The following is a 24,875-nucleotide window of genomic DNA, read 5'->3' on the forward strand; positions in this document are numbered from 1 at the left end:
GGTGTCTGATGGTGTGGGTAGTTTCTTGCTTGTGAATAAGGACTGTTAATTTATTGGGTTTAATACTTCTTGTTCCTCACAGCAGGAGTGAGAAAGCAGCTGCTGCACTGCCGTTGCTGCTGGAAAGTGACAAGAAATCCCATACAGCAGCCCCTGGGATGCCAGAGGAGGAGTCGGATGCTGAGCTTGACAGGTACAGGGCAAGAAACTGGTAGGAAATGGAAAATAATGTTGGGTTCTTGTGATCAGACACGGGGAGAAGGGAGCTATCGGTAGCTGCATTTCTTGGCAAACCTTGTGCTTTCTGACCTTGTTCAGCTGAGTGTTATGCAACAGAGTAGGATTTTGTGTAGGAAATTGCAGGCAAGTATGTCAGTCAATAATATAAGCAAAGCCCCCACATCATGCAGAGCCACTCTGTTTGTTCCATTTGACTTAGATACATGTTTCCCAGAATTACGGATCTGTCAGTCCATTTGTGCACATAGCTGGGGAAGAAAAGACCATCTGTACCCCATGGACTAATTCCTGCCTTTATTTCTTTTGCAGTGATGATGACCTCATCCCTTATGACATGTCAGAGGATAAAGAACTGAAGACTAAGGCACCTGTGTATATCCGAGACTGTATTGAAGGTAGGAGAACTTGGGCTGAATCTTTATCTGTTCCTGACTGCGTTTGGGAGTGGTGTCTGTGTAGGTTTATTTTGTTTCCTCAGCTAATTTGGAGCAGCTGTAGGATCTCAGTAATCTGGGCTTGAGTGTTGAACTGTGATTTCTGAGTCACTTCAGTTTAGTTCCTAATGCCGGTCGTGCGCTGGGTCAGCCATATCTGCCTATAACAAGACAAACTATCGGCAGAAGAAAGTTGGGGGTAAATAACCAAGCACAACCATTCTGTTAATAGCTTTTCTTTGTCTTTTGTTAACCTTCAGTCCTGACGGGATCTGAAGATGTGGACAAATGGGAAGCTACAGTCAAGGCTCTTGAGAGCTTGATTCGAAAGAACCCAGCAGCTTCAAGAGAGGTGAAGTAGTACGAGCTGAGTTACCAGTGGGCTGTAATACAGGGTTATCCCGATGCCCCCGTGTGGAGACTAAATATGCCAACAGAGCAGCAGCGCAGGCTAACATGTGCCTGGATTAAAAGCTTTCAACTTGGGAAATAGAAGGAAATAATTGCTTCTGAGGGGCAGCTGCAGAGCACACAGGACCGAAGAAGCAGGCAAAGGAGCTGGCAGCAGTGCAGCATTTAGCAGCCCCCGCGCTGAAAATGAAATGTGTTGCAAGTAGAGCTTGCCAGTAACGTGAGGAAGCTCCGTGCTTTGTGCTGGCTAGAAAAACAGCAGAAATGCAGTTTACAGAGCAGCCATGAATTTCACAAACTGACTGACTTGAATTGTGGATGTAATTGAGTTTTTGGTTGAAATCAAACTTAATTGTCATGCCCCAACAAAAAGGGTGTTATAAAATCAAATGGACTTTCCCTGCTTGTTTGTACAAGCACAATGTCTTCTGGAGAGAGTAGTTGGATTGTACTGGGGCTTGTTCAGTGTTTTGAGTGTTCTGCCTTTAATGGTGTTTAGCTTAATGTGTTTCTCCTTTCTCTTAAGGAATGGACCTGTTGCCTGTATTTCATACCCTCACTGTCTTTGCTTAAATATTAGAAATTAGAAAAATTAGAAATTGTTTAAATATTAGAAATCCTGTGAGGGGAAAAAAGGAACAACAAACCACTTGCATGGATTTGATTCCTTTTTCCATATTTTGAGCAGGTTAGCGTGGAACTGGCCAAAGTATTATTGCATCTGGAGGAGAAGACCTGTATTGAAGGCTTTGTGGAGCTCCGACAGAGAGCTCAAGTAGCTGTTCTAACCACAGATCCAGTACCTGTGAGTCCCTCTTGCTGCTTCCCTTTTTCCTGTTGAGGCACAGGTAGAAATTCAAGCAGCTGAAGTGTCTTGCTGGCTGTCGAGAGTGTGCTGGAATAGCTAGTTCATGCCTGCCGCAGGTGAGGAACTGTTTGGAGGCCGTTAGTATGAGTATACCTGATGAGGCAAATTCGATACGGACTTGTTGCACTGAAGAGGAGATTGTTCCGCGTGGAGGGAAGCTGAGGCATGAAGGGGTTTTCTAGAAGACTTGACTGGTGATTATCGACTCATGGAACAGTTTGGGTCAAAGGGTCCTTAGAGATCATCTCGTTCCAACCACCTGCCATGGGCAGGGACACCTCCTGCCAGCCTGGGTTGCTCCAAGCCCTGTCCAACCTGGCCTTGGACACTTCCAGGGATGAGCATCCACACCTTCCCTGGGCAACCTGTGCCAGTGTCTCACTACCTGCACAGAAAAGAATGTCGTCCTTGTATTCCATCTAGATCTGTCCTCTGCCAGTTTAAAACCTTTACCTGTTGTCCTATCAGTTTGGGCCCTGGTAAAAACTCTCTCTCTGTCTTTCTTATAAGCCCCCTTTAAGTACTGACAGGCTGCAGTTTCTTGTAAGCCCCCTTTAAGTACTGAAAGGCATTCCTTCAGAGTGCCCAAGGTGCTGTGACAGTTTTTTGGATACCTCTGCATGGGAGGGAGAGAAGAATGGCAAAGTCCTATTTGGCATTTACTTTGGAAGAATCCAGAAGTGGAAGTGTCTGAATTTGCCCTATTATTTGTGCAGTGTCTCTTCCCTTCTCTTTGAGGCTTGTTGCTGACTAACAGGAAGTAGGACTTGTCCTGAAGCAGAGTGCTGGCAGTTGCTGGGAAGGCTGCTGCCAGCCTGGGTTCGTGTTCATTGTGCCTTGATTTTTCTGCACAGGTAGCAAAGTACTTGACCTCCCAGTTCTACTCTCTGAACTACAGTCTTCGTCAGCGTGTAGACATTCTTGATGTAAGTGCTCTGCTCTTCACTTTCCCCTTGTCTCAGGTCTTTTTGCCTGAGGCACATTGGGGTTACTTTTCAGTCCTCGAAGGAGGGAGGCAGTTTGGGTGTGGGTAGCTGGTGTTGGTATTCCCTAGCACAGGGATTACCCCCGTTTTGACAGAACCTCCCTTTTTTTCATTTAGGTATTGGTTTTGGCAGCTCAGGAGCTGTCCTATCCCAAATCCCATGGGAAGACCAAGCATTCTAGTGCCCCAAAACCTTGTATCCAGATTATTCCTGAAAGTGACAGCCCTAAGGACTGGAGAAGAGTTGTTGATGAGAGGATCAAAAGCAAGACTCGGAGATTTGCTACGGTGAGGCCACGGCAGAAACAAAATAATGTGAAATCCAGCAAGAATGAGGACACCAGAAGTTGCTATAGGCCTATCCAGAAGGAGCAAAATAGCTGTGAAATTTGGCCCAATCCAAATGAAGGACTGTAGAACTTCAAATTTATCTTGGTGTCTGGCTGACTGTAGTCCACTCCCAGTAGGCAGAGGGAAGTAAGCCTTGAACTCCTTGCCTTGCCTTGAGGGCTGGTTGTCACTGTTGTGTGCTTGTTCTGAGCGTGTCTGGCCGCTGCAGGGAGCTGTGACTGCACCTCATGGATTTCAGGGCCTCCTCTGTCAGACCAGCTGCCTCTGGGCTGGAGAGTCTCAGCCTTCCTATTTTTCCGGAAGGCAAATTGATGCTGGTTTCCTAGTTCCCAGAACTCCCCTGTGGCTCGTCCTGGAGAACTTGCTTTCCAAAGCTGCTTTATCCCTTGTGTGTTCTTGTTTCTCGTATCTAACGCAGCAGTACGAGCTAGAATGTACTGAAATACTTAGACGTGTGAGAGGATGTAGAGTGAGAAGCAAGACACCTGGTCTGGCAAGTAGGAGCTGCAGGTGTATGAGCAAGCCGTGGCCGACAATGGGACGGCCGCAAGGAACCCATAGTCTTGACAGCGTTGAGTGAAGTGGAAGAGTCAGGTGCTGTGTCTTGTGTCTCAGCTTCATTTTTCTCTCTGACAGAGTCAGCCTCAAGTGGAACTGGCTTCCAGCCCAAACGCGTTCAGTTCTGTTGCTGGGCACTTCTTTTTTCCGTTGATTCAGCACTTCGACAGGTGAGTGCGAACACCTCAGGCTGCAGGCGTGCGGCACAGCCAGAGGGAACCTTTCTGCCTGTTCTCACCTCGGAGCGGCTGGAGCCCAGAAGGAGCTTGTTGGGGGGCACTTGGCCCCGTGTGACAGGACTGTGTGTCTCACACTTGCAGGCCTTTGACAACATTTGATCTCCTGGGGGAGGATCACTTTGTCCTGGGAAGACTGGTGCACACTTTAGCAGTCCTGATGTACTTGGCTGTCAACACCGTGGTAAGAAAGGCGGCGGGAGCTTGTGGGTAGCAGGAGAGATTTCCGGCCTGGGAACTCACAGATGCCTTCTGAAATAGCAGCATGCCCTGGGGCCTGCTACGCTTTCGACTGGCACCAAGTTTGAGATGCACGTGCTGAGAAGTTGCACAAAGGGCTGGGAGAAAGTGGTTAGAAAAGAGACGTGGGTTCGAGCCACCCCTGCGCTATCTTTTGCTTCTTCTGGTAGAAAAACTATCAACTTCTGTTGGAGACTGGGCACATCATTTCACTTTACTGCCTAAGTTTTCTCATCTGTAAGAAAAAGTTATTTGTAACGCTGACCTTCACCACAGTGTATCTCAAAGTCCAGTTCTGCAGGGCACTGTGAACATGAAGGAATTCAGCGTTTCTGTCGTAATTCTGTTTTGCAGGCAGTTGCTGCAATGGGAAAGGCGCTGCTGGAGTTTGTTTGGGCTCTGCGCTTCCACACCGACTCGTGAGTTGTAGTTGTATGTTTTCCTTTTTAAAGATCAGCTGCGAGCCAGTCCCCAGCCACAGTTTGTCTTTGTCTGAGACTAGCACCTGGCTGAGGATGTCCATGACTTAATGCATTAACTCTACGCTCTCCTCCAGCCTCCTGTTCTTACGGCTGAGTGTTGTAAGAATACGTAACGAAGGCATTGCTTTAATGTCACACCAGCGTGTGAGCTTGGCCAGTGTCTTCAAGTGTGGAGGAACAGTCATTACCTGTGAAAACTGTGACAAAGTTCTCGATCAGCTATCCATGTGGTAGTTTCATGTATGTTTACTCAGGGAGCTCAGAAAACTTTAGATTCCTTTCCCGCATTCAGCCCTGGAAAGAAATTAAGTCATGTGGCTGAAATGCTGTCAACGCCCTATTTCTGGTTTGATCTCGGACTTGTCCAGGATTCTGATTTATGCCAGGCTGCACTGCAGGGACAGGGGCTCTGTGCGTGGGCACTCTGCCAGCTGGTGCGTGGTTGCACTCCTGCTCGGTAGAAATATGGCAAAAGTCACCATAACCACAAACACTTGAAACTGAAGAACCCCTGAGGTGAGGAAATCAAGGTAGAACACGAAACTGCAGGCTCTAACCAGTTCAGTCTTTCTCCAACAGGTACGTGCGCCAGGGCCTTCTGTCTTGTATCTCCTCCATCCTCCTCAGTGTCCCCGTGGAGCGTCTTCTGGAAGACATGACGGAAGAGCTTTTGGAGACTCAGTCCTGGCTGGGAGGTAAGATGTGGGGGCGTACGCCCGTGTTTTTGTGGTTAGCGGTGCCGTCTTTGTGCAGCGTCTCTTTAATCACGGTGGCAGCAGTAACGTCCGAGTGTTGTGCATCAGAGAGTTGCATGATAAATATATTTATCACTGGCTTGTAAGTTGAGACAAATTCCGGACTGCGCTGCGTGCTGTACAGGTGTGTTACCGAGCTATCTAAAGCACAAGCCGAGAGCTGCGCATTGCATTTCAGAGCGTGGCTGTCCCCATCTTATAGGCCAACTGAAAAAATCCCAAACTCTCTTACATGCCCCCATTCTCTAAGGATCCAACCACCTACCTTGTGAAGCTGCAGAAAGTATTGGCATATTGTGTGTTGCGTTCAGGCAGCACCTTTGACCAGCAATAACATGAGGCTTGTGTGGCCTGTTTACACCATGCACTCAAGGTGGGTTTCATAAGGGCTAAAAATAGGAGGAAGAAGAGCACGGCCCCATGTCCTGAACTTCCTATCGCTGATGGGAAGATGAAAGACAGCAACTGACTTTGCTGCCCCTTCCATCAACATCTGCGAGTTCTGGAAGGCTGGAAGTGCCCGGGTTGGTGGTTGGGTATCGCCGTGGGTACCAGAGGAGATCCCACTGGGTGCTTTGTGGCTCTGAAGCCCCGGCTGTGTTCTGAGCGGACCTCATGTGACTCCCTGGATTGGTTTCCTTCGCCATTCTCGCTCTTGGTGAGTTGGCTTCCCACAGGGAGCAGGCAGGAAATGACCCTGACCCAGCCAGCCTCTGAGCCTTGCAGGTTGTGGAGCTTCTGTGCCCTTTCAAAAGAAAAGAGCTGCCTCTTTTGGGGCCAAAAACTTTACTTCTTCCCATGACACAGTGCGCTCTGTGGGATCTGCTTGTCTCTGCAGTTAACACTGCTGTTACCAAGTAAAGCCTTTCCAGGAATGTTATAAATGCGCTTTCAGCATTGAGGATCTGCGTAATCTGTTTGTAATGAGTTATTTTTGGAAGGAGGAGGAGGACAGGGCTAACAGCATCTTTTTATGCCTGTAGGTAGTGTAACAGCCAGCTCTTTACACGTAGCATTTGTGCGTGAAAGTTACGTGGTAGATCCTGGTGGGGATGAGAGCAGGATGAGATCATGGGTGTGCGTGTAGTAGAGAAGGGGAAATTGATGTAGGAGCCATTCAGAAACCTTAAGAAAAGGTGCCACAGCTGGTCAGATATAAGTGCAATTTAAAAGGGCTTCTAGAGCTGCCTCCTGGAACACAGCAGCTTCTTGGGCTCCGCCTTTGCTATTTGTTTTAAGACTGTTGGTAAAACAGCTCTGATGAGGCGGCACTGGGCTCCTCCTTGCTGCTCCAGCGGGTGAAGTCAGGCACTGGAGACTTGCTTTTGTGACCAAATCATGGTTTTAAGGTGGTGGGCTTGCTGTTGCTTCACGACTTCCAGACAAGGGTTGCAAGAGGTGTCATGTGTTAGAGCTACCACTGCAGCTGGGCAAAACGGGAAGCTGCCGAGCATGCACGCTGCCTGCTACAGTGCTGGTGGCCAGGAGAAGTCACCATTTGGGCTTTCAGCTCCTGTCATGGCTAAAGCACAGTGAGGAACAGCGCACTAGAAAACATTACCTGTGAAGCATTTAGTAAAGAGCTGCAAACGTGCTCAAGCTTGTTATTATGTCACAGCCTGGGTGGTGTGTATGAGTTGCTGCCATGGCACTGTCTGCTTAGTGGATGCTTTGGTACGTTTCAGCTGGGGAGAGAGGCAAGGATTCACCTTGTCATTGCCCTTAATGCCATGCTGGACCTACTGTGGAGTAGCCTAATCCTTCCCAGGGGAGGCAGGGAATACCTAAACATTTCTAGGAAACAGTTCCTTTGATTCCTCAGCAGCTGCCTTGCAAGGGGTGGGGAATTCCCCTGCAAGTGCAGCAGAGCCGTGTCATAGCTAAGTTCGGTTTAGGTAGGACCCGAATGTTACCGTGGTGCCCTGTGCCTCTATGGCAGTGGGAAACAGCGCCGGCCTCAGCCTCGGCTTTCGAGCTTGCACTGATCTGCCTGGTAGACTCCCCTTTTTTTGCCTTCTGTAGAGGGAGCATGGAAACGTGGTGGCGAAGCTCTCCCCAGGGTTATAAATAGCCCGACTCCATCAGAGTGAGTCATGTGTTTGGGCTGACAGCGCCGGGCTCCGAGCACACTGCTCGTGCGTACAGGATATCCTTACAGGGACTCTCTGCTCTTCCAGGCTCCCCCTGCTCAGACATCCTGCGCGCATCCTGGTTTTTACTTTGCAGGCCTGTTAAGGGCCCCTGAAATAACAGCTGCTGGAGGCAGCGTCATGCCCTCTCTTACGTGCTGCATAAAGCGTGAAAGAACTAGTAGCTTGTCAGAAGACTAGTGTCTCGGCACAGAGAACATGATGCGGCTTTGGGGCGGGCCCCCCCCCTTCCCCTCCTTCAGGGATGATGCGGTTTGGGGCCTGCCTCTCTCCTTCCCCTGCTTGAAGGGCAGTGTGACCACAGTTTTCAGGAGAGAACACTGAGCTTGCAGGAGTTGGCAGAATGGAGACTTGAGGCTTTTGAGCAAGCGGGTTTCTGGTTGCAGACCACAATCGTGCTCGCAGATGAGCTGTAGAAATGTTACATGTAGCTCAGGGGCACGAACACAAATACTGGTTTGGAGGTTATCCCATGGAACGCGAGGCCAGACAGTTTCTAGAGTGCTGTAGCCCAACTATTTGTTCTGCTACAAGAGCAAACTGAGCGTTGTTACACACACCAGTCAGGGCTTAACTAAACTCATCCCGCTTAAGATCAAGTTTGCGCATCTTTGCCTTCCAGGCAAATGTAATTCCTGCAAGTGCTGATGTCCTGCCCTGACTTCGTTGCGTTTCTGTGATGGTCAGTGAAACAGCAGAGAAGCATTAAGTGAAGAGTCTTTTTTTTTTTAACTCATTTTTCCAGCTAACAGTGGCTGCTTCTTTTACAGACGTGATGGAGAAAGATCCGGATGGGGAGTGCAGGAGGCTGGCCCTGCAGACCTTGCTGCTAATGGAGAACCTGAAAAAGAAACTTGAAGCTGTCCCTTCCTAGCTGGAGGGTAGGAGAAATGACCTTTACCTCCTCCTCTCGCCAGCTGGACGGGTGCAGGCGCTGCCGGGCCCTCTTCGGCAGTCACCTGGCTGGAGGAGAGGAAGAAGGGGGAAGGGTGCAGCGCTGGGAGCCAGCGAACCTGACTTGACATCTGGACTTTGTAGTGGAGGCCAACTGAGTGAGCTATCGCCATCCGGTACGGCGTGTACAGATGCAGGAAGGTAGGCCGAGCGCTGCCATCCTCCCGCACCTCCCCAGCCCCCACCCCAGCTATTTATAACCTCTGCTAAAAATACAGGGAAGATCTCACAGCAGACTTCTTGTCAGAAAAACAGGAGGGCTGTTGCTTGTATAGTCAACCAGGAAGAATAAATTTATTGGCAATAACCAAAAAGCCTTGTCACAGCTCTGTGTTGACCTCTTATGAGGACAGAATAAATGAGTTAATGTTAAGTCAGCTTTGCATTTGGTAAGTGGAAGTTGTCAAGGGTCCTGCACTTCATCAGCCACTTCTTCTTCCACCTCCTTGTTCTCCGTGCTGCTGTGGCGAATTTGCTATGGAACCAGGGGAACGCCTGCTCCTCGGTGAACTGCCGCAAGGGTCTGTGGAGTCACGTAGTAGCTCAGGTTCGGAGGTGGAATTCTTCTGCGCATCTCCTCCAGATAGCGGTAAGCCTAAAATAACGCCCAGAGATCACCGTTATGGGGGTAAGGGGCGGGCGTCAGTGCTTATGAGAGTCCCAGCAAGGGGGTGAAATGCAGAAACGCATCCGTCCTTAGCGCATGGCTGAGCTCTTGGTGCTGAAGAGCGTGAACACTTGGCCAGGCATTGTAGCCTTTGCGAACGCGGTGGCCTTTCGCAGTGTTTCCATTTAAAACAGGAGGGGTCTCAGGCTGGGTTTACATTCTCCGGCTGGCTGAACCACTGGCAAAACACCATGTGATGCATCAGGTTAATCAGCACAGCTGGAGAAATGTGCACGTGGCATCCTTACGTTGCGTGACAGCAGCAGGGCACGGTTTGGTTGGAAGGCTGGGGTGTGCTTCTGGCACTTCTACCCCAAAAACATAATTCACCCTTTCCTCAAATGACCACAACTTTACAATTGTCTTTTCTTCTCTGGCCGGGTGGCAAATGAAGTACAGCATAACCGCTGAGACACACACCCAGACAGCCCCTTCTCTTCTTGCCTAGTAAATGTTTAAGAACCCACCACTACTTAGGCTTTGTGTCTTGCAAGATTTCATTTTCTCTTCAGTCTCATAAAATGAAAATGTAGTTCCTGATGTCTACCACAGCCTGCTGAGCAGTTTAGCTCATGTAAAGGAGCCTCTGCTATCAGATGTCTTCCTGTGTGAGAGAACTGTGCCTACACCGAGCCACACTGGTGTATATAAAATACAGGCTCTGCAGACTGGCAGAATTAGCTTACCGTATGGAATTCCTCCACCTGTACGTAGTGTTCAACCAGAAATCCCAAGACATCGCCGTGACGGATGCCATTGTCAAAGTCTTGCTCGGCCAGCAGAAGCTCACACTGCCTGACTGCTTCTTTGGGATCTTCTGAGTAAACTCTAGTGAAAAGCAGAAGGAAACCATTACCATGGTTAGAGAGAGCATTCAGCTTGTCACCTGCAGAACAGGGAAGACTTCTTTTACTGGGTTAGTTTTTATAATTGCCTTTCTGGCAGGGCTACATGCTCCTCTATCAAAACACTTGCTCACGTTTCAGGTTCCCTTTTCATTTTTCATGTCAATAGCACTTTTAAAAATCCCATCATGCTAGAAAAATCTAACAGCAGACTTTAGAAACAAGTCTGCAAATTACTTATTGAGGTGTAGGTACTGTTACAGCTTTTGCTCTTGTAAGATATTTCAGTCATTAGTTTACATGCTCTGGATCCTGCAGCTCACCTCCGAGCGTGGATGAATCGCTTTATCAGGGACATCTTGCTCTGCAGCTGTGCTAGTTTGCTTTCCTGCTCCAGAGGGCTTCCAGTCTTTGCTTCTGAGAGGCACTTGTACGCTTCCATCAGTGCTCCTTGTGCTTTCTCATAGTTCTGATACTCATCAATTTCCACCTGTGAGAGAGGCAAGAAGATGACTGTCCTGGTCCAGAACTGAGAACCCCGACGCCTTCAGCAGTCACAGGAGGAGGATGTACCTGAGCACATGCATCATAAAAAGCTGCCAGGAGGTCAAGGGCCCCTCCTTTAGTGTAGAAGCTGATGATGTTCTTCATAATATCTGGGTTCTTACGCCAGTCCAGTGACTGTAGATAGTTGGCTGCCATGATATAAATCTCTCTTTGCTTGGAAACTCTGGCAAAGAAGACAATTTTCTCGGTATCTCCAGATTTCAGCAGCGCCCTTATGGCCTAGAAATGGAAAGGGGGGGCACAGGGGAAAAGAGGGGGAAAAAATATCACTGTGAACATAAAATCATAAGTTGTGCTAAGACAGCTAGGATGCCTTGTCTGGATAGTCTGCTGTATGAAGACTGTCCCAAGACTTCAGAAAACACCCTTGTTTCGAGAAATTTCAGGAAGGCAATAGGCTCAGCCTCTTCAGCCTTTTTTTCCCTGCCTATCTCAACTGACCTTTAACTTGTTCCCTGCTTGTGTGTATTTCTTGGTTGCCATGTGGTAGTTGCCTTGTCTCATGCAGCAGTCGGCGATTTGCTCCAGCAGCTCTCTGCGGGACTCCTCAGGGAGGTCCTTGGAATCCTTAGAGACAGTCATCTTCTCGGCCATCTCCTCCGTGATGGTCAGGTTCTGCTTCAGGCAAAGCTGCAGAGCTTCGTGGTACTGGTGGAAGTGAGAAAGCAATGAGATGCTGCAAAGCCTGCAGTGATGCTTCACGCTGCTGGTGCATTAACCTATGGACAGGAGCTGCATGAAGGCACGAACGCTGTGGGTGCTCGATCTAGAACACTGCTGTGTAGGTAACTATCGAGGTTTTCAGCAAACACAGATAAAATAAATACAGGCAGTTGGAAGATTTTGTTAAATATTTTGCTACTTCCTGTACAGGAACAAATGAGGAGGAGGACATGCTGGCTTTATAGCCCAGAAAAGAGCTGCTGTACCCTTGCAACGCACAAAAGAAAGACGTAAGGGCTCACTAAAGAGGAGGGGGTGCAGGACTGCGCTGGTAGCCTGTGTTCCAGTAAGGCTGAGTTGCCAACACACTAACAAGGACAAGTTTAGGTGCCTTAACTGCACTGGTGGTATGACACAAGGGGCAGCACTGGGTTTTTTTGACTGGTGCTGTTACAACTTCCCTGTCTCCAGACAGTTAGTTTAGAGAGCAGGTGTACAAAATCTGCAGGTTTTAAGCCAGAAATAAGGCACAAAGTCAGGAATCCTTTCCTAGAGTTAAGCCTGAGCTACCACCCCACTGGCATGAGAGGAAACCTGAATCCTTACAGATATCTCTGCACATCTTACCAACAAAGAGAAGTGTACGTGCATGCACATACGACCCTGTTGTGTTCCTCCTTACGTGTGCAGGGAGGGAGCAGAGAAACTGGTTTTTACCTTTTTGGCCATTAGCAGCAGCTCCATTGCCTTCTCGTACTGAGCGTGTTCAATAAAAAAATCAGAGCAGCGGGCTAGCAGAGCTGGGTCTGATTTCTCATCCAGGTCTTCAGCGATGAGCTGCAGAGCCCCAAACTGCTGCGTGGCAAAGGCCAGCTCCAGCGCTTTGGAGAAGTGTCCGGCCTGCGGAATTAAGAATGAGTCTTTAAAGACCAGCATTAAGCGCTGCAGAATCAGTTTACAGGATATCCTAGAGTGGATTAATAAAGCATTACCCACCAGGAAGGAATGAGTAATAATACATATAGTGAAAACTACACTTCATTTAACTAACATTCCTCTGCTGTGGGAACTGCTCCATTGTAAAGTTTGGTATTTTGTACTAAAAACACATTTACCTTGTGGTATAACATAACAGCTCGGTCCATTTGCTCCCCTTTTTCCTCATAATAGCAGGCTGCCTCGATCATGTCTTCCGGAGAGCTCAGAAGAGCCAGGTTCATCAGCTGATCATCCAAATTGTTCTCCTATTCAAAAGCAAAGAGTTGCTCTCGGTACGCAGCAACCACAGCGCAGCATTCTGCCATCCGGCAAGGCCACAGCTTTATAGAGGCCCAAGAACCCCCTCCTCTCTAAAAGCAACCCAAGTAACTTGGTGCTATGATGATGATGATAACTTGTTTCAGGCAGTTTTGTGCCGAGACACACAAGAAAGTAGCAGCCCATACAACCCAACTGGTATTGATGTGCACCTTGCAGAAGATGCCTGCAGTAACCAGGAGCATCTTCCTCGCGGGGCTGTACATGAGCAAGAGACAATGGGCACAGACAGCTCGGACAACTTCCATTCTGCGTGCGGCCTAAGGCCACTTTGCGTTCAGACGTGCAAGAACGCCTTCGCATACCTTACACAGGCGGATGGCGTTGTTAAACGCGTGGGCCCTGGTGTAGAAATGCACAGCCTGCGTGATTTCATCCTGGCTCTCGTACTGGCGGGCCAAGTGATAAGATGCTGCCCGATTCCCTGTTTCGTTAGCTATTTCAGCGGCCTGAAAAGGAAACCATGTAGCTTTACTTTGTGCCTGTACTCATCCCAGGACTGAAAATTGACTGGGAACGAAGAGGAGCAGTCTGCCTCACCTTCTGAATGTTGCCCTGAAAGCAGTGGATACGGACTAGGGAAAAATAATCCTGAGCCAGTGCATAGTAGTTCAGTGCAGCTTCCATATCTGATTGGCTCTCCAGGTACTGCGCCCACCATCTCCACAGGCTCCTAGACAAGCAATAATATTAATTGCAGTAACAAGAATTGCCAGAGCCTCCGTTTTTCACTCCTGGAGCTCTTGAACTCAAGACTGGGGTTTTTTAGAGTGTAGACAAGGCTTTACCCCAACTCAGGTGATGTTCAAAGTGCTGAACTACACAGGACGGGAGTTCAGCCAAGGTATTTAACATGGCAGCTCTTGAGTGAGCCACAGCATAATCCTAAAAAGCTGCAGGAGGATCATAATGGATAAGGCAGGAGTTGAACTTGCAGCTGAGAGGATTCACACTCCTCCTTCCCTGATCCCTTCACAAGCTGCATTTCAGACCTGAAAGTCCCATTCGAGAGGAGGAACAAGCATTGCACTAACTTGTCATTCTTCTTTTTGATGTAATTCTCCAGGGCTTGTAAGTCTCCAGAAAGCATCCGTGGCACCTCGAATCTGTGTGTGTCTGACTTCTCGTAGCTGAAGAACATATTAGACGTGAAATGATGACCTTCGTATTGAGCTCACTTCCTGCGTAAAAAAAAAAATTCCATTTAGTGTTGTAGTCTGCCAGTGCCATCAAGAACAAATGGTCCCACAAGGCACCTGGAGTTGGAGAGGCAACATGATCACAGGACAGTAAATATTTCAAAAGCACCAGTGATGGCCCAAAGAAATATCCCAGAAAGCTCCTAAACATCAAGAATGTCCCTGTGCAACTGGCTGAAGAGGTGGCAAGAGCCCTGGGCTCCTCACCTTGCCATCCACTGCACCTTCAGCCTCTTTTCCACCACCAGGAGATCCCTGTGCTTCTGCCACCAGCTACTGGCAGAGCCTCTGCTCACCCTGACCACCTAATGGGGCTGTCTGAGCACATCAGAGCTCTGCTTTGAACACAAATTACTTTATATTAGTAGTAGCAGTAGTATATTGTGAGGCTTTATATGGTAAATTGCCTACAAAAACAAGATTTCAAACAACAAATACAACACATTAAAAATCGCCTCCCATAACTTCTCTGCAGACTCATCAGTCACAGGAGATGACCGGGCACCAGAAGAACCCAGCGCTGAGGACGCTGCCCTGGTCCTGCTGGCCACACTGTTTCTGATCCAGGCCAGGATGCCGTTGGCCTTCTTGGCCACCTGGGCACAGTGTGGCTCATCCTCAGCTGGGTGTTGACCAACACCCCCAGGTCCCTCTCTGCTGAGCAGCTTTCCAGCCACCCCTCAGCCCACCTCCAGTCATGACGGGAGACCTGGGCTCCAGCTCCCCGGGTGCCACTGGCACTGGTGCTTACTGCGCAAGCGCGAGGCTCTGCTCGCCAGTTGCCTCCAGGTGCTTGGCATAGTTGTAGTATGTGGTGCGCAGGTGAACCCGGTCATGAGCTTCAGCTGTTTCGATGGCTTTCTGCCACTGGTTTGAAGCTTGGTACAACTTGTTCAGGAGGTCGTAGCGCTTGCAAGCCTTGTACAGTCGCTCCGCATCCTCCTGGAAGAGGAGCACACAGACACTTTGTTACCTCCGACCAGCATCCGTCAGGACAGACGCTGCCCTTTGGAGCAGTTTATTAGTGCAAGTCATTGTAATGCAATTAAAGTACCAATAATTCAAGCAGGGGGGTTAACCCCCTAAATATACATAGCCTGGAATAGCACATGAGGGGGAAATGGGATGTTTAAGTGAAAATAAGTAAAGGGCTCAGACCCTTCAACTGGGAGGTTGAGACGAGCAAGCCATCAACAATTCAAGGCCACCACCAGGGGCAGAAACCACTTCAGAAAGGGGAGAGGCACTCACATGGGGCTACAGCTCACAGCAGCGCTGCCCACCCCAGGGGGAGCAGGTCCTCAGGCCAAAACCAGGGGGTCGGTAGGCCGGTGTTACGAGCCAGGGACCCCCGCGACCTCTGAGCGGGTCTGAGGCAGCAGCACCAATCGTGGAGAACTGAGAACTGTTCCCAAGGATAAACGTGATGAATTTAAGACAGAATTAGAACAGGAGGATTTTTGCCGATGCTGACGCAAGGGTGAGCAGATCTGGAACTACTATTTTTAAGCTTTGAGAGGTACTCCCGTGGAAGGAGCATTTTCCTGCTCCACCCAACTGCTGTCCAGCTGAATACTATATTTAGGAAATGGAGATTATCTGTCCAAGTCAGAAAAATAGTTTCTGTCTCTTTACTGTTTCAAATTCAAAAAAGTATAGAAAGTAGAGATGGAAGACGCCTGCGCTACAATTCTGTGAGATGAAAAAAGCAACAGAGCTGCATTTGTTTTGCTCCAGTTCCCCTCCACCTCTCCAAATAGATCTAAATATCCAAATGAAAGAGCACTGACACTTCTCAGCCTCATGGCTTTCTCTGCCAGGAAGCTTTTCCAAATGTTTAGTTTGAATTTCTTTTTTATTCTATACTTTAACTCAGAACCATTACTCTATTTCTCTCATATTTATGCTCTTGTGCTAAACACCTTTTTTAAACCAAATTCTAATGATTCAGCTATCTTGAAGAGTTCCTTGTCTCTTTCCAAGAGCTTAACAATTTGCTCTGATTTTCTCTGAACTTCTTTCAGTTCATCAATGTGGTTTTTTTCTGGTAATGAGGTACTTATGGGTGGAAGTCAATGTTCCAGCTGTAGCTGCAACAAATACACAAAGACAGAAGTTATCAAATCCAAGCCCCAGGATGTGGTGGCTCCTCAAATGCAGCCCCAAACAGATTTTTGCTGTCACAGCACCTCCTGATCTCCTGTGAACTGAGGGGTATTTCATCGGTTCTCCATTCCCAGTTTTTCCCTCTTACAGATCATGTGCCTGGATCTTTCATGGTTTGCAAACTAAAAAGCTCCGCTTTTCTCACAGATCATTGACAAAGACATTAAATAAAGAAGAACCCAGTGGAACAGCATTGTAGAATGCATTTGGCTGGAAGGGACCTTTCAAGGTTATCTGGTCCAACCCCCCTGTCAGTTGCTTAGAGCCCAATCAAGCCTGACCTTGAATGTTTCCAGGGATGGGAACTCCACCACTTCTCTGGGCAACCTGTGCCAGTGTCTCACCATTCTCAGTGTAAAGAACTTCTTCTTAACGTCTAACCTAAATCTACCCTGCTCTAGTTTAAAACCAGTGCCCCTTGTCCTGTTGCTACACACCCTTGCAAACAGTCCCTCCCCAACTCTCCTGTAGCTCCCTTCAAGAAGAGATGCTCAGCATTCATCTACCTCACCAGCACTCCGGGCAGTTCTCAATCCACGGGATAGGTCTCAATCCCATTCTAGATCTCGGTTCTGCTGGTAACCAAGGGGTGTGGGTTCAGACTAAAGACACCTGGGAAAGACAAGGTCCCTTTCGGTGGGTATTTGCTGCCAGGCTGGGCTGCGGGTAGAGGGATGAGGGACGGTCACCCCGTGTACCCCACTATGGGGAGAGCAGCCTGACCGTGCCCTCGGGCACTGCTGGATCCAGGTGAGTTACTGTTCCCATAGCGCGAGAAGTCAGGATGGAAATTTGTGTGACTGTAGTAGAGCATCCCCAGGACAGCACGAGCAGTGAATGGGACTCGGCCGGAGCTCTCAACCCCACAGGAAATATCAATTTTGCCTAAACTGCTCAGATGCCTTCAGGCAGCCCTCGCTCTCTGGCAGAACACTACTTTAGCCTTTCACTCTACAAACAAACATCTCAAAATGGAATTTGCCTTTCCCATGCTGGACCTTCAGATATGTTTGTTGAAACATTTTAGCTTGAATACTTTAAAGTATTTTTTTTAAACCAGTCAAACCTAGAATGATTAAGCTCAGAAGAATCATGCCCCAAGAAAATAGTTTTTCTGATTAATATTTCACACATAAACTATCCTTAAAAGATATTTCCTTCATTCAGATTTTTCATATGGGAGGAAAGCTCCCATATAAATGCTGCACAGCAGTTAAGAAAACAGACAAGTTAATCTGTGACACCTTTAGGCAGCCATGGCTCCTGGTACTCTTTATTTCCAGGCATCAGATTCTGCACACTCATCCTCATCTACTCTTCAAGGAACACACAACGGGCTCAGGGGACTCTGGAGAAGAGGGAAAGCCCCTGTTCAGTGTTGCAGGAATCGTGCAACATGGGGCTGAGCGGCACAGCAGGGGATGCCCGTTTCCCCAGGAGAAAAGCTCGACTTCAGGAAAAACAACTGTCAGAACTATTCTTTGTCAATCCCTGGAAACCTGGCAACAGGTTTTACTCCCCTCCAAAGTTTTTGCATCTCAGAATTTTAACCAAAATGCAGGAGTTTTTCTGTCCCTGCTTCGACAGGGTGAGTCAGCAGGACTCACCAGCATGCCCAGTTGAATGGCCAGCACAGCCACCCTGGCCTCCAGCTCTGGTTCTTGCTCGGCTTCCCTCAGTGCCTTGGCTCCCCTCGCGTGGCCCATGTTTCCAAGGCATATTTTGGCAACGTCGAGCCTCTGAGTCCTCACGCACATGCGAGCCATGTTCTCCCAGGCAGCCTTGCTGTGAGAAATGGGAAAGAAGAGGAGAGCTGTTAAGGCGTCACCTTTAAGGTTCTAAGCAGGTAAGATGCACAGGAGGAGGACAGTACGGAAGGGAGAGCCACAGGTATGATGGGCACTTGCTGGGCGTAACAAAGGGGCTCCAGTTGCTGTGTGAAGATAGAAGAGGAACAGAAATTGGCCTCAGACATTAGGTTAGCTCTGCAGCCGAATACCCATGGCCTGAAGGAAACAGCGTGGATCATGTTTTACACCATCTGAACAAAAAACATTACATTTGCACGTATATAAACATCTATCACTGTCGGTCTTGCTGGAGCTACAACATACAGATCTTGACAATATTCCTATATCAGTGTTCAGATTTCAAAAGAAAAAACTAAGAGAAAAGTCTTACAGACAGTAATCTGAACATAAACTTTACACCGGAGTTGCCCTGCTACTGTCCTGTGGCGTCCAAACATGGAACAGCTCTCAGGAGCCTCACTGCTGTGCGCAGCAACAGGGAACGATGTGCAGGAAACCACTGACCAAACCATCGTGTTCTAATTTAAAACTTCCATTGAAAAAATAGCATGAAGCAAAGCTTTGCAAGGCTCAGAACAAGAACTGCTCGGGGCTAAGAGCTTACATTTAATGTTGCAAAAGGCTCTGCCAAGGGAGGGTCTGGCCGAGCACCACGTGCCATGCAGGGATGTCAGAGACAGGCCAGCAGTGCTGCCCCATCACAGGGAGTGAAAAGCAAAGATTTTTGTAGATTCCATTTACATTTGTGGCTCTTCAGAATGAAATGCAGCGTGTTTGACTGGTAGAAACCATAAGGATTGAAAACAGGGTGTTTTTTCCAGTGTGAATCTCAGCAGAGGTATGGTCCATATGTTCTCAGGCACAGCCATGGCACAAAATAACTACATGAAAAAAGCAGAAAAAAAAAAAACGAAAAAAAAGCCAAGAACATGTGAATGACACTTCAGGACCTGCACCTGCAAGCAAACCCTATTCCAGTTTTCCTATGATTAAAATGTTTTTCTCTTCCCAGTTGCTGTGGGAAAGCCCAGTCACAGGGGACAGTGACTAACCGGGAAGCAGCGAAGCAGACAAGACATGACGTGCTGTCAAACACATACAGTAAAGAAAGGCATAGAAAAAAATGCTTTTCCTAATTTACTTTACACTTAGAGCATCCCTTATTGGCAATTCCAACTCGTAAAAAGTTTCCAGGTAATAATCCACATAAATATGTGACACAAACTTCATTAAGGCCAAACAGCATACAAAAAATTAAATAAAAAAGGATCAGAAGTGATAAATCAAGAGCAAACTTCATACAGTTCAAAAATCTTCCTTGTTCAGGAAAGAAAAAGTGTATGTCTGAGTATTTTACTGAATTTCTTACATCTGCGCGTCCATGCGAATATATTTCAGATGCAGCCTCCTCTCCTGCTCTGCTCCGACATGTCCGAGTCCCCCAGACTGGGAAGCCCAAAGGAATGTCGAAGCAGAGCACAGTTATTGCTGAACTGGGAAGGCCTTACAACAACCCCAGTACTCGATCCACCTGAGGGTAAGTCTGTGCATTGCTACTCAATATAGCAACTCAGATCACGTCAGATATTGTCAGCGGGCTTTGATCAGCAAGGACAGGGAGAGTTCCCTCACTGGTAAAAGATGTCAGGTCTCGTGCACGGGGCCACGGCCGTGCTTCACTACGCACAAGCAAAAGAAATGCATTTTCCAAAACGTGTCGCGTGCCAGAAGAAGGTGCCGAGAGCCGTTTCACTCAGGGTGAAGGAACGCACGGCTGTGCTGGGCTTTGTCAAACTGACTAACAGCAAGTTTCTGAGAGGAAATCAAAATCTGTTTTTCCAGAGCCTTGACAGCTCACAGTTCCCTTAATGCAAGAAGATGAGAGCTCATGGACTTGAGCAGATGAGAAATTTTATTTAGACTACAGGGAGTGGAAACTTTCAAAAGGAAACAGACCCAATAGTTTATTTTAAAGTACAAAGTTGCAAGCGGACGGTGTGCAGAGACACACAGGAGGACTTAGAAGAGACACACAGGAGGACTTAGAAGATGCCGCTGCTCATCATGTACTTAATTTGTGCTGCGGTTGTGCCCGAGAACTGTATGGAGCATTCCTCTGCTGAGGTTCACACACTGAAAAAAACCTGTATTTTCAGCCCTTACAGTTTCAGCATGTGGAGAACTCACAGTCAAAACTTCTCCCCTGGTGCATGTGGAGCTACAGCAGAGGCTGGTTCTCTCCCACAGACATGTCCCTCGCAAGAAAAACAATGCTCTGACAGGTTGGTACATGTATTGTTTCAAGTTTCTTCCCACTGCAGAATATTAGGGAACTGTTTCTGCTTTGAGAGACCATTCACTACGCAAGTATTACCGACACAGCAACACACTATCTGCGTGCACAAACCATCTTTGTATGCATATATTAAATACTTATTAATATATTTGTTTGCATTTACTGCTTTAATAGATTGTTTATTATGTTATTAAAAACCTAGAAGGATACTAGAGTAGGACCATCTCAGGAAATGCAAAAGATCTGAAGTATGTTAAAAACTAAACTCCTCCACAACATGTAGGAGGTCTTGCTGCCCAAGAGAGGCACAACCTGCAAAGCTGCCGACCACCGCCGAGCACCACGGCCACAGGGCAACAGCCTCGACCGTGTCTCACCAAAGCCACAGACGGGGATGAGGGAGGAGATCCACGCTCCCAAACCTGGGTGAGGGTCAGGACACTGGGACTGACCCACACAGCTCCTGCAGAAAGATCGGGGACCTTCACCCCAAGAAGATGCCTCCAACCTCTCCATGCCAAGGCTGATCAGAGGGGAGACACGGTGGCAGAACCGGGCAGGCACAGGATGGGTTTAGAAAAGAACAACTTAGGAAGCATCATCAACTTGCTTCCATGTTTCTCCATATCTCAGGGAACCAGCCTTGGCCTTGAGATGGCACAACCCCCCTGGCCAGAAGACACCTCCAGCACTAGAGCAGGAGTCATAGAATGGCTTGAGCTTAAAGATCATCCAGCACCAACCCTCCTGCCATGGGTTGGGACACCTCCCACCAGACCAGGCTGCTGAAAGCACTGTCCAACCTGGCCTTGAACACTGCTAGGGATGAGCATCCACAGGTTCCCTGAGCAACCCGTTCCAGTGAGTCCTGCCCATCGTTTGGCTGCTCCTTGGGAACGTGGGCAGATTAATGCAGGTCTGGTTAAGGAACAAGAAACAGGAGGTGCAGAACAGGCTCACTTAAACTCCTGGCAAAACGTCTCAACAGTTGCTAGCGGAAGGACAGATCTGCCCTTGCATCCCTAAAAGGCAGCAACCCTTCTCTCCAGGCCTGGCCCCGCTGTCGCATGCAGAAGCCAAGCAGCGTTTTACCCTGCCCCCAGCTCATGCTCTGGGAATTTCCTGTCCTTCCCCTCCTCCTCCTTTTCTCCTCGCTGGAAAGCCGGCTCGCATCTGCACTTCATCAGCCAAAGCTGGAAACCGAACGAAGAGAGAAGGCTGGAGCTGTTACTTAGAAGTGCTGGAGATTATGTCTGAAGCGTCCCGCTACAAAATCTCTCTCCCTCCGTTTAATGGGGTATATCTGGAAAATGAACATATGTTCCGTCTCTTGCCTTTAAATATCTTGATCAGAACAAAAAAAGAGAATCTCTCTTTCCAGTTTGGGTTTCAATTCATCAAACAGCGCCCTGAGCATTCTGCTTTAAAAGATTACTGTAAAATGCAAAGGGAAATATTAATATAATATCTTCAACTGCAATATCAGTTATAGTATCTGTAAGACTATATTATAAATATTATTGTTGCGTCCCTAAAACATTCTGTTATAGATATATTATCACATCCCTAATACATACAGCTACCTGGAGCGGTGGGTGCCGCAAACTAAATCCAATAAGAAATTCAAAGCAGATTCTCAGCAGCTCAGCATGTTCCGCTGTGGGGCTCACCTGCATGTTGTCGGTGCTGGGGCTGGAAGGATGGGACAAAGCAAGTGGTCTCCTGCTTCCTAAGGAAAATTAACAACATCTATTGCTATTTTTCAAACATTGATCCCTTGCCTAGTTTTCAGTAACTTCAAGTTGTGTCTTCCAGCCCCTGAGAAAAGGTGTTAGAATAATGTGATCTGTCTGAAATGTACAACGTGGGTGATTCTGACCAGATATTTCATTTATGATCAACTTCACGTGCACAGGATTTGCTAGACTGGTCATGGGATAAAAGCATTGGTCACTCTGTAACAGCTACAGAGGGCTTGGACGTGGTCAAATGAGACAAACCAGGTGGCACCGAAGGTCAGCGGGATGAAAAGCTCATAATTCAGAAGTCCTATGCAAAAATTTTAAATTTATCTATAAAAATGGACACTAGCCTTATCTTTAAACCACACTAAAGCAAACAGAAAGTTAAAATGTCAAAATTGATGGCTTACTGCCTGTTCTCTTGTAACCCAGAAAAAATACAGGACTGGAAAAAATGAAGTTTTATCTGATGTAGCTAAATTACATTAGACGTTTTTAAAATGTATTTATTGGATTCTGATTATGTCTGTTCAGTGAGACTAAAAGATAACAAGGAACCAAATAATATATGCAAAGGTGCAACAGCTCAGTGAGATTCTTGATAGCATTAATCATGTTAAATGACTGCTCCTCTGAAAAACGTCAAATGTTTTTCACATCTGATCAAAACACTGGAAGCTGTATAGATTATTCCTAAAAATACTTTCCTGGCAGAAACAGAGTATTTGATAAAGCAACGAAAACTTCACAGAACAGTATCTATAATATCACATTAAATACAGAACTTTGTCTATTCCAAGCTTATCCTGAGAAATTCCACACCAAGTTACTGCTTGGTAGCGTTCATTAACGGGATGGGATTTTTTTCAAGGATCAGAAGGACTCCTGGACTGGTTTGGGCTGGAAGTACAAGATCTCTGGGTAAAGACAGAGAATGTCACTGCCTGTGAATGCGTTAACAAGAATGGTTTGATTAAAACTGTAACAAAAATTAATAACTGAGCCATTTTGTTATGAGCAGGCTAGGAAATGCTACCAGATCTTTGTGAAATTCATTTAATTGTCACTTGGTATGATCTACTCATTTGGGGAATTTCACAATTTTACATCTTTAGCTATCGTTATTAATTGAAATGATAAAAAGCCATTTGTCTATTGAAAATAACAGAAAAAAGATTATGGCCCACAGAGACAACTGTAAACATAATTTATTAGGTAGGAAATGGACAAATTCAGTATGGAAGCAACTAGTTCGTTGATATACTCTGAATTCCTGAGATTCTGAAAATAAAATTACGGATTTCTTACCCAGAAAGAACCTAAATGCTTTAGAAGCTGCTGTGCAAATTGACTGGAGTAATTTAACCTACCCCTGAGCAGAACCACTCTCTAGCACAGAACAAACAATTACCAAACTGTTCCTTCCAGACCAGAACATCCACCAGAAATTAGGCCACAGAAAAAAAAGGTCACTGCGTGCTTGCCGAATTACCGCAGCCACCAGCAATCCCTGCTGCCATCCTTCTGCTCTGCAAGTCACAAGCCGCTGGGAGGGGCAGAAAAATTGTCATTGTCACAAAAACTCTTAAGTCCCATAAATCATTTGTGATGTGGCACATCAACAGCGAGACCACACGGACCAACGTGCTGCAGCCTTCTCGAAGCAGCCCCCCTCACCACAGCCAGACGGGTGAAGCACCTGGTCCAAGGCCAGTGTTGTCACTGGTCCCAGGCCACCTCCCATGTCTACACAACCAGGAACGGATCCACTCGACTCACCTGCACCAGCTCCCGGTTGCTGCTCACTCCAAAGCCACCCACCCACCTGCAAACTTGATCAACTTACATGGATTTGCAGATGTGACGTGAAAGATTTCTTAAGTGTCGTTTATCTCAAACCACAAACCAGTGCCATGATGTTCACATGAGCCGGCCCCTTTGATGGTCAAAGTCAAGTATGACTTCAGAAGAACATGATTTATTTTTCATGTTGATGGAATTCAAAAAAAGAGGGTGAACCTTCTCACAACAAATTTTTGGTTTAGAAAGAGGAAGAGAGGTGACCAAATTTGAAGTGATCAGACTGACTGACTCAGTAAAATACAATTGCGCTTTTTTGTTTTCCACATGCAACATGCTCATGCTGCAAAAGTTTGTGCCCTTCTGAAAACACATACTCAGGCTTCAACAGATCTCAAGAATCACAGACAACGGGGGGCTGAAGCAGCTGTGCAACTGGGTAGAAGAGGTTTTCCCTAAATGTAAATCTCTCCTGGAACTACCTGTGTATGAACGCCACCAGCCTTAACAAATAATCCATGGGTCAGAAAATACAAAAATATAGTTATCATTGTTAGGAAATTTCTTTGAAGAATGGTAGACACCAATGTGTTATTTATATTGAAACTTCTAAAACCAGAGACATTTAGAAATGTGACCTATCACAAGAAAAAAAGGAGCCAAAGATGCTGTACTGCTGTCAAAACATGAAGTTGCTCGAAGTACCTAAAGCTTAATCCATTTAGGGATTAAAAATGAACCAAGCACAGCAGAGGGGTGAATTCACAGCCAGATTTGTACATTCAATTCCAATAGCTGAAAACTAGCTATAGGGGCGTATGAGCTTATTGAAATATTTCCCATTCCTCCTGACAAGTCAAAAAATACAATGTTCCTGCCAGATTGCCCATATGTTTTGGGTCAGAATGGATTTCTTCACTAAGGGCAAAGTAATTTAGCTGGTAAGACAGAACTTGTATACAATTTAATCAGTTTCTGATCTATTTTTTATTAATTTCACTGATGGGAACTCTTGTGCCCGCATCTTGGGTGTTCCTGTGCCTGGCAAGGCAGGTACTCTGTCACCACTTCTCCCTGCTCCCCCTCCAGGCTGTGGACAGCAGTTTCACACCTTCATTTCACAACATAACCCTTTCAT

General features: G+C 47.1%; 2 protein-coding genes across 2 annotated transcripts in view; one reads left to right on the forward strand and one right to left on the reverse strand.

Annotated features, from left to right (window-relative positions):
• Window positions 1-8,846, forward strand: part of TELO2 (telomere maintenance 2) — a gene marked incomplete at its 5' end in the record, with an annotated part of 16,717 nt that extends 7,871 nt beyond the window's left edge. Inside the window, 11 exons of the mRNA XM_009877636.1 lie at window positions 83-193; window positions 550-635; window positions 935-1,026; window positions 1,774-1,890; window positions 2,808-2,879; window positions 3,056-3,226; window positions 3,926-4,017; window positions 4,168-4,267; window positions 4,678-4,742; window positions 5,385-5,500; window positions 8,481-8,846. Coding sequence (XP_009875938.1) covers window positions 83-193; window positions 550-635; window positions 935-1,026; window positions 1,774-1,890; window positions 2,808-2,879; window positions 3,056-3,226; window positions 3,926-4,017; window positions 4,168-4,267; window positions 4,678-4,742; window positions 5,385-5,500; window positions 8,481-8,584 — 1,126 coding nt within the window. The remainder of the gene's footprint in view (window positions 1-82; window positions 194-549; window positions 636-934; window positions 1,027-1,773; window positions 1,891-2,807; window positions 2,880-3,055; window positions 3,227-3,925; window positions 4,018-4,167; window positions 4,268-4,677; window positions 4,743-5,384; window positions 5,501-8,480) is intronic.
• Window positions 8,847-9,086: 240 nt separating this feature from the next.
• Window positions 9,087-24,875, reverse strand: part of IFT140 (intraflagellar transport 140) — a 69,838-nt gene continuing 54,049 nt past the window's right edge. Inside the window, 13 exon segments of the mRNA XM_009877637.1 lie at window positions 9,087-9,259; window positions 10,018-10,050; window positions 10,053-10,159; window positions 10,500-10,666; window positions 10,750-10,962; window positions 11,185-11,391; window positions 12,124-12,306; window positions 12,522-12,650; window positions 13,029-13,172; window positions 13,264-13,396; window positions 13,758-13,853; window positions 14,674-14,864; window positions 17,696-17,873. Coding sequence (XP_009875939.1) covers window positions 9,087-9,259; window positions 10,018-10,050; window positions 10,053-10,159; window positions 10,500-10,666; window positions 10,750-10,962; window positions 11,185-11,391; window positions 12,124-12,306; window positions 12,522-12,650; window positions 13,029-13,172; window positions 13,264-13,396; window positions 13,758-13,853; window positions 14,674-14,864; window positions 17,696-17,873 — 1,954 coding nt within the window.

This window comes from Apaloderma vittatum, unplaced genomic scaffold (genome assembly GCF_000703405.1).
Source record: "Apaloderma vittatum isolate BGI_N311 unplaced genomic scaffold, ASM70340v1 scaffold13721, whole genome shotgun sequence".
In the NCBI taxonomy this organism is placed as follows: Eukaryota; Metazoa; Chordata; class Aves; order Trogoniformes; family Trogonidae; genus Apaloderma; species Apaloderma vittatum.